This window comes from Petaurus breviceps, unplaced genomic scaffold (assembly GCF_028583685.1).
Source record: "Petaurus breviceps papuanus isolate PSGF00001 unplaced genomic scaffold, PetGlider_PUasm1.0 81, whole genome shotgun sequence".
NCBI lineage: Eukaryota > Metazoa > Chordata > Mammalia > Diprotodontia > Petauridae > Petaurus > Petaurus breviceps.
Genome location: NW_027186546.1, coordinates 6,151,313 through 6,161,027, shown reverse-complemented (window position 1 = coordinate 6,161,027; position 9,715 = coordinate 6,151,313). Strand labels below are relative to the sequence as shown.

Sequence of the window (9,715 nt, the reverse complement as noted above, 5' to 3'; positions counted from 1 at the left end):
ACACTTCTTAAGTACCTACTATGTGCCAAGCACTATATTAAGTGCTGGGGATACAAAGAAGGATATAAAGACAAATCCCTGTCTTTCATGGACTTTGCCTTCACAATCTAATGGAAATTACTAAGTTTAGGTATTAGGACCATGTTTTTCTCCAAAAAAAGGAGTTTAGTAAAATACTTTCTCAATTCTTGGGAACAGCATAGGTTCATTTTAATCCAATTAACTGTATGTACATCCGTATGGACCAGGGACTCCTTAACAGCTGCTAGTTCAATTTCCTTTTCTGAAATGATATTACTTAAAATCAGTACTTATGATCTGTTATTGGTTATTTTATAGTTTCGTTGATAATCCTATTACAAAGAATTCAAAGTTTTGTTGATATCTAGCTATATACAGTAAGTTCTGGGTAACTGGATTTGGTTGTTTTTTTTTTTTGCGCTTTTAGGAGGGGGGAAGGCAGGGCAGTCGGGGTTAAGTGGCTTGCCCAAGGTCACATGGCTAGTGTGTCAAGTGTCTGAGGCCACATTTGAACTTAGGTCCTTCTGACTTTAGGGCTGGTGCTCTATTTACTGCGCCACCTAGCCGCCCCATAGTAACTGCTTTTATTTTTTTCTGCATTGTGATTTTACTCGTTCATTTTTGTTAACTTGATTGATCTTTCTTCTTTTTAACCAAGTTAGTTAAAGGTTTATCTAGTTTGTTTATTTCCCCCCAAGAGCCACATTTTAACTTAATAGCTATGGTTTTTCAATTGGATCCATCAGTTCTATGGTCTCTTTGGTTTCCAATTAATTACTTCTCTAATTTTCAAGATTTTCTTTTATTTACTTATATTAAGTTTGCTTGTTAGCTTTCTAACCTTTAAAATTGCACATTCCACTTATTAGCCAAATTTTCTTACTGTATGCTTTTAGGGACACAATTTTTCTTCTAAGAATAGATTCATCTCAGAAATCTTGCTAAGTTGTTTCATCATTATCATCGTCTTTCAAGTAGTTATTATTTCTGTTGTTTATCATTATCATTGTCTTTCATATAGTTAATGTTTCAATAATTTGTTCTTTGAACCACTCAATGTTTAGGATATTAAAATTTTATGGGTTGTACCTTTTGCTTGTGCTCTATGATTAATATTTTTATTTCATTATGGTCCACAATGGACATTTAATACTTTTGTATTTTTACATTTATTTGCAATTTGTGCCCCAATACATGATCTATTTTTATACAATTGCCCTATGATGCTTAGAAATATGTATATTCTTTAGTAGTTCCACTAGAAGGCACTGTCTTTTACCTCTATATTTTTAAATAGTTTATTTGGTTATAAATCTTCCCTTTTGCTTATCTTGTAGTTCATTTGTTCAGCTGTGAGAGAGGAATATTAATTATGATTATTCATGACAGTCTCCTAAGAATGTAGGTATTAGCTAGTCTACTTTCCCAATTTTTTCTTAGACAACAGAACCAGGGATGTCTAAAGAAGTGAATGGCTAAAAGCACTAATTTCTGCCTTTCTTGCTTTTTCATCTCACAGAAAGTAAACTGACAATCCTATTTTCTTCTCGGTGATCTAGAAGAAGGCTACTGTTAAAGAAATTCTGGACCAAAAGCCCTTTTATTCTTTTCCTGAATTTTCAATTGCTAAATTCTGAGAGCTGGTAAACTAAGCTCCTCTAGGATAAGTAATAAGTTGCCTCAATACTTAAAGATAAGTATCTCAGGATAAGTCTCAAGGGTTTAAAATTCACCTAAATAAGTCACCATTCTGTTGTTTGATGTTTTCTTTTTTTCTCTAGAGTTTTCAATATTTTTGTTTCCTGGAAGTCATTTTGAAATACACAAAGGCAGAAGATCAAAATATCCTTTAAGTACTCAAATCTTAGAAAAATAGAATTTTGAAGACTTATCTGTACTTCTCTCACTAGACTCTTATGTTTTAACACACCATACAAAAGATAAAAGTAAACATCAGAATTTTAGGTAAGAGATCAAACATGAGAAAGACTTTGAAATTTAGAAATAAAGAACAGAAATAGAAGAAATCACAGTGGAAAAGACTAAGTCTAAATGAGGTTATTCATGAGTATTTTTTTTTATCCAAACAAAAAAAAGCAAAGTTAACCCATGGGTCCCCTTTGCATTTTTAAAAGTTTAGATATAAAGGAAAAAAAATACCTTGGAATGTTGCTCCTTTAGCTTCATTATAATACCTGGGTCATCCTTTTTGCTGGCCATTAGCAACCTAAACATCTGCTCTCGGTACTTGCTCATTATGAGTTCTAAAGCAGACTGGTGTTCTTCAAGAGATGTGCGTAATTCTATGAAAAATCAAAATACATTTTATTCAAATTTTGGAATAAAAAGGCAAATTCTTCTGAAGCCAAATCATTTTCTAAAAGGCAAGATGTCTTTTGTTAAAACTTGATGAAAATTCAAACAAAAAAAAAGATTATCACTAGAAGACACCAGCAGTGCTACATCAGAGGCAGAACTTGCCCCTCTTGGTGTGTGCCAATGGACACAAATACTTCCACTGATACACAAACACCCACCCACCCATCCACCCATCCATCCATCCACCCATCCATCCATCCATCCATCCATCCATCCATCCGAACGATCATTGGTCAGAGCCAACAAGTTGACCCTATTACTTCCTAGTAATGTATAATTTTCTTTGCTTAAAATTCAAGTTTTGGGCTTGTGAAATCACCTACACTCTGATCCTTCATTTCCTCTCTAACTGGACTATCTACAATCTCCATAATGATTTAACTTAGAGATAAGAAGGTTTAGATAAACATAACTTGTTTTGAAATATTTAAAGGGTTATCATATAACAGAAATAGTTTTATTTTTTTTTCTTGACAGGAATGGGTAGAACTAGTGCCAATGGGTAGAAACTAAAGAGAAGGAGATCTGGTTCAATATAAAGGAAGATCTTAACTAGAGTCATTAAAAAATTGCATGGGCTGACTTGATGTATTCATTAGACTGGAAGTCTTCAAGTTGAGTTTGGGTATCACCAGAAATCCTGCAAATGAGATTTATTTAATTCAATTAAAACAGACATTAAGTATATGCTATATATATAAGCATTATATTACATTATATATAATGACTATATATAAGTGAACAGTGGGGGGGGAAAAAGGTTAAAAAGAGAAGACTGAGATACTGGGGATAGAAGAATTACCCCTAACTGACAGAAATCGGGGAGGATAGCAACTAAGCTGAATCTAGAAGGAAGAGAAGCATTCCAAAATACGAAGATATGGAAGCAATCCATTAAATGCATGATTTAGGTAAGGAATTAGATCAATGACCTCTAATGAATTCTTTGAACTCAGATTCCTTTACTTTGATAATTTTCTATATCTGGAATATATAACCCCATAGTTCTCAGGTGCAATCCTCCTTATCCTTTAAAGCACAGCTAAAATACCAATTATATTCCTCCTCTAAGTCAGTAATGGTCTTTTCCTTCCTTGGACCACACAGAACACTTTCTCTGTATCTTTTTTGCACTTACCGTGCATTATGTTCCTTTGTTCACGTGCAATATCCCTCCCTACAAGAATGCATGTTTCATTGAAGGCAGGAATCATATATTTGCATCTCCCTAAGGACCTAGCACAGTACCCTGCCTATAGCAGACACTTAATAAAGTGTTTAATGAATGAATGAATGAATGTCATGAGTGGCTGCAAAATTCTTAATAGGAGCACATATCCTCAGTCCAAGCAGGATGGTCAATATCACTGGACCTGATGTGGTGGGATGTAACAAGATTCTGGGTTGTAAGCAGGAGCTACATAAAGTCCGAAGCAAAGATCCCAGCACTATTTGTACTGTTTCTTGGGAGAGGGGGATAAAGGTCCACCAATAATGCTGACCACTAATAGGCTATGGTAAAGGTGATGTGCAAAGATAAAGGAAAAGGAAAAAGGTATTGGGAGGAAGAGTTGCTTCTTTGTTGCCTCTGTTAATTTGTAGAAAATGGAGTAGCACTCTGGCCATGAAATCTATTATGCTTAGAAAATAAACCTGTAGGCCTAAAGTAGAAGTTCAGCATGGTATTAGGGTTAGGAGAAAAAAAGTATGATTTTGTGTCTGTCCCCACCACTTTACTAAAAGAGCTTTCTCCAAGGTCATTAATGACCTTGCTAGCAAATTCCATGGTTTTGACAAAAATGCAAATTTCACCCATCTTTTCTCTTTACATTATAGTCATTTCAAATCTTTGTGACAAGCAAAAACATCCAATATAGTAACTGAATTTGACAATGTATGCAATATTCTGTCCTGTAAGTTCTCTGCCTCTCAATCTTTAAGGGAAAAGAATGTTTATCTGTTCTTTTTTCTTAATTAAAAAAAAATTATTCATTTACTTTTAGTTTACAACATTCAGCTCCACAATCCCTTGAGTTCCAAATTTTCTCTCCCTCTCTTTCCTTCCCCTTCCCCCACCATGGCGGCATGCTATCCAATATAGGTTCTACAGATACCTTCACATTAAACATTAGGCAAGTTGTAAAAAGAATTATAACCAACGGAGTGAACAAAACAAAACAAAACAAAACACAAAAGAGAGAGAGAGCAAGTAGTTTGCTTCAATCTGCATTCGGATTCTGTAGTTCTTTCTGTGGATGTAGTTATTCTTTCCCTCACGAGTCTTTTGGAGTTGTCTTATAACCTTGCATTGCTGAGAGGAGCCCAGTCTATCAAAGCCAGTTGTCACACATATGATGTGTCTATAATTTTGTACAAATTTCTCCTGGATGTTTATCTGTTCTCCAGGAACTTCACTGTTTTTTTTTTTTCAATTACTCAGGCTTCAACTACCTTTTTTGGCAATCTTGTCATTTACCCTGTAGTAGTCCTATATTCTCTTAGGTCCTCCTGCTCTTCTTCCTTGTCTTTGCTTCTCCCAGCCCCCAGGCCATCCCAGGCCATCCCAGTATAACTTGACATTGAAGACTATTCCCCCTCCCCCATCAATTACCTTCCCTCTCCCTTCTACCACATTCTGACCTGAGATGCCCAGACCCAGAGAGCTGCTGCCTGCTCATACAGCTTGGAAGAAATGGGAGTGGCTGACTATTCAACCACCACACCTTATCATCCACCCTGCCATCACCTCATAAAGTCCTCCAGGACTTACCATCTGCCCTGCTAACCCCTCGCACTGTCATCTGGTCTGCTGCTGACTCTTAATATAGCCAGGCCTTTCAATCTGCCCTGGAGCCAAATTGTCTTTTATATATTGCTTACTCTAATTAAAATTGTGTGTTCTTTGAGAGCTGGAACTGTCAAGCTTGTTCTGTTTGTATCTTCAGGGCTTATCACAGTGGGTAGCACATAGTAAACACTTAAGAAATGCTTTTTGCATTAATTCATCACTTTGCATTCATTCATTCAAATTTCATGTTTCTCTGAGTTCCTCACTGATCATTTCTTACTGCATAATAATGTTCCAAGATACTTATACATCAGTTTTTTCAGTCCTTTCTTAATGAATAGACATGACACCTTTGTTTCTAGTTGTTACCACAAAGAAGACTATGACTATTTCCACACTGCTATCCAGAATAGCCAGACTTCATGCCTCCATCAACAGTGCTCTAGGTTTCACAAGATTTAGAATTGGGAGGTACCTTGAAAGTCATGTACCAGAAACTGTTATTTTTCAGATGAAGAAACTAAGGAATTAAGTGACTTGGTCACATAAGTAGTAAACAGTATGTCCTCTGATTCCCAAATAAAGTACTCATGCTGTGCCCCCCCCCCTTTTACTTCCCTCCCTCCAAGATGGCAAGCAATCTGATATAGACTGTACCTGTACAACAGCATTAAACGTATTTCCACATCAGTCATGTTGTGAAAGAAGAATCAGAACAAAATGGAAAAATGATGACAAAAAAAACAAACAAACCCCAAAAATGAAAATGATCTGCTTCAATTTGCATTCAGAATCCATAGTTCTTTCTCTGGATGTGGATAGCATTTTCCATCATAAATCTTTTAGATTTGTATTAGATTATTGTACTGATGAGAATAACTAAGCAAACTATAGTTGATCATCCCACTATGTTACTGTTACTGTGTACAATGTTTTCCTGGTTCCGCTCATTTCACTCAGCATCAGTTCATGTAAGTCTTTCCAAGTTTTCCTGAAATCTGCTTGTTCATAATTTCTCACAGCACAATAGTATTCCATTCCATTTATATACTACAACTTGTTCAGCCATTCCCCAATTGATGGGCATCCCCTCAATTTCCAATTCCATGCCACCACAAAAAGAGCTGCTATAAATATTTTTGTACATGTGGGTCCTGTTCCATTTTTTATGATCTCTTTGGAATATAGACCTAGTAGTGGTATTGTTGTATCAAAGGGTATGCACAGTTTTGCAGCCCTTTGGGCAGTTTCAAATTGTTCTACAGAATGGCTGGATCAGTTCACAACTCCACTAACCAATGCATTAGTGTTCCAATTTTTCCCACCTCTTCTCCAACATTTATCATTTTCATTTTCTGTCATATTAGCCAATCTGATAGGTATGAGATGATACCTCAAAGTTGTTTTAATTTGTATTCCTCTAATCAACAGTGATCTGGAGCAATTTTTCATAACTATATACAGCTTTAATTTCTTCATGAGAACTGCCTGTTCATATCCTTTAACCATTTATCAAATGGGGCAATCATGCTGCTTTTTATTCTCCTTGACCTCTCAAAGGCACCTGATACATTTTCCCTTGGGTTTCTATGACAAGAAACTTTTATAATTTTCCTTCTGCCTTTCTGACTTATGCTTTGCTGGTTCTATATTCTTTTCTCACTTGTCAAGTGTAGGTGTTCCCTAGGATTCTTTCCAGGGCCTATACTAGCTTCTCTATATGACCTCTATGCAATAGCTCACAAATTTCTATCTCCATCTCCAATATTTCTCCAGAGTTCCAGTTCTATATTTTCAACTAGATGTTAGGACCTCACCATTAACATGTCTAAAACCAAATTCATCATCTTTTTTTCCCCTCAAAGTGACCCCTCTTCTAACTTATCTTTTAAGGGAAATTCTGTCATCTCAGCCTAAGAGCTGTGGAGTCATCTCTGACTCTTCTGTCCTGCAATCTCTTTTGCATCTGGCACCAGCCTCTTAATCCCCATCTAATCCACTGTTGACTCACCTATGACATAAGTATGAGAGTGATCTACTCAGAAGTGTGTTTCAGCAATATTCCTTTGGCAGAAATGTGAAAGCCTGGAGAGTGGGAGAGACCTGAGGCAGGGATATCAATTAGGAGGCTTTTTAATGGTCTAGGGAAGAGCTGATGGCCTAAACCATGGTAATAGCTTTGTGAGTTGATGCAAGTGATGTTGTGGAGTAAATGGATATATGTGGAGGAGAATGAGGGAAGAATAGTGGTTTCCTTAATAGAAACAGAGAAATTTGGAAGCAAACTGAAGAGGAAAGACTATCTAGGAGAAGGTGGTGGTGAACAGTGTCAAATATTATAGAGAGGTGAAGAAGGATGAGGACTGAGAAAAAGCTATCATATTGGCAATTACAAGATAACTGTTAACTTTGGAGAGAACAGTTCCAGCTGAGTGATGGAGTCAGAAGTCAAACTGCAAGGAAATGAAAAGTGAAAGAGAATGACTGAACAAGTTATGGTATATGAATGTAATGGAGTATTTCTGTGCTATAAGAAATGATGAAGCAGATAGTTTCAGAAAAACTTGGGAAAACCTGTATCAACTGATGCAAAGTGAAATGACCAGAATGAGGAGAAAAATTTATACAGAAACAGTAAGATTGTAAAGATAATCCACCACAATTTCAAAGAACTCTTGATGAAAAATGCTATCTACTCCAGATAGAGAAATTATGAACTCAGAGTGAAGATTGAAGCATATTTTTTCCCTTTGCCTTTTTTCTTTCAGAATATGAATGATGTGGAAATACATTTTGTATGACTTCATATATACAAAATCGGTATTTTAATTCTTGCCTTCTCAAGGGGAGGAGGAGTGAATGTAAGGAAAAAAATGAGTGAGAGGAGAGGAAGTATGCAGATAAGATTCTTATTCAGGCATGGACCAGACTACATGGCCAGTGAATTACCTTCTAACTCTGAAATTCTATGATACTGTAAAATAATGCAAAGCAATTAAAGTGGAACCAGAAAACCAGAATATACTCTACTGTATAACCATAAGGGGGAAATGAATGCTAACAAGTAGACAAAGAATCTTGATGTAGACTTAAAAGTGACAAAAATATCATGATATTTAATGTACTAAAATGAACTTCCTTAAAAGTGAAAAACTGCAAAACAAGTTCAATTAGCTATATCAATATTTGCTTGTAACAAATCACTACAAAAATTTACTGATTTATTTTAAATTCGGAAAACAATCCAGTTTCACAGCCACTAAAGTTCACTCTTAATTTATCATAATTAGAGGTACTTTAACTTACCTTTATTTTCTTGCTGCAATTCTCTGATTTGTCTGTTTTCTTGCTGAATTCCCATAACTAATGTAGATCGCGGTCGGTGTCTTGCAACCTCATTAAGTTCTTGAATTTCTTCTTGATACTAATTGTAAAGATTGAAGAAGAAAAATAATTTCATAAAAGAAATATTCATTTGACAAAAAAACTGAAACAGAATTTTTTGATGTCAGTTACTATTTCTTACAAATCAATAAACGATGAGGAGGTCATGAGCTGTGATTTTATTGGCATAGGGGAACTCCTGGTGGAATTTTCCTTCTTTCACATGAAGATATAATTTAGCAATTTGTCCATAACTTATAGAAAGCTGCCTGGTGTACTGAGAGGTTAATTTCCTCACCCATGGTTACAAGGCTAACATGCAATGAAGGCAACAATAGATAGAACCCAGGTACCTGCTTTCAGAGGTTAATGCTAGCCTTGTACCCACTATGGATACAAGTGCCTCTTTAATGGCTTCAAATATGGTCTCTATGCAATAGCTCCCAAATTTCCACCTCTATATTTCCCCATTGTTTCAGTTCTGCATTTTCAACTAGATTTTATCACCTTACCCTTAATATGTCTAAAACCAAACTTATCATCTTTAATGGCACAGAGCCTCTTTGTGAAAATTCCTATAATACATGCATATGAAACAAAATATTCTCAGTTCTCTTTTTATATAATTTTTATTATTAATTTGAAAAATTAATCGGTCACTTTTACATTCAGTTCATTGAACTGTTTACAGTACAGAACTTACATCACTAGAGGCAGCTAGGTGGTGCAGTGAATAGAGCATTGGCCCTGGAGTCAGGAGGACCTGAGCTCAAATCCAACCTCAGACATGTAACACTTATTAGCCTTACTAACACTTAGGCAAGTCACTTAACCCCAACTGCCCTGCCTTCCCCCCTCCAAAAAGCAAAAAACAAAATAAAATAATAGAACTTACATCACTAGCAAATAGAGAGATATGTTAACTGTTTCAGATAATTATGGTAACAAAATATAAATGTTAGTCTGTTCCACTAATTTGTTTATTAGAAGTTTATATACTGCATGATTCTCTTTATGAATTCTTGAAAAGTTTGCTATATAGTAAATTTCTGAAAAGTAAATTATATTTTATTATTGACTTACATTAAGAAAAGAGAGTGGCATTCCTGAAGAAAATAGGACCAAAAGCCTTGAAATGAAAAC

The 9,715-nt window shown here is 35.5% G+C and overlaps 1 protein-coding gene across 3 annotated transcripts in view; it reads right to left on the bottom strand.

Moving 5' to 3' along the window:
* The window catches only part of LOC138176125 (FGFR1 oncogene partner 2 homolog), a 35,570-nt gene that overhangs the window by 11,340 nt on the left and 14,515 nt on the right, over window positions 1–9,715 (bottom strand). For all 3 annotated transcript variants that reach the window (XM_069106886.1, XM_069106884.1, XM_069106885.1), the window contains exons 3-4: window positions 8,495–8,612; window positions 2,182–2,324 (exon numbers count right to left, since the gene is read on the bottom strand). In XM_069106886.1, coding sequence (XP_068962987.1) covers window positions 2,182–2,324; window positions 8,495–8,612 — 261 coding nt within the window. The remainder of the gene's footprint in view (window positions 1–2,181; window positions 2,325–8,494; window positions 8,613–9,715) is intronic.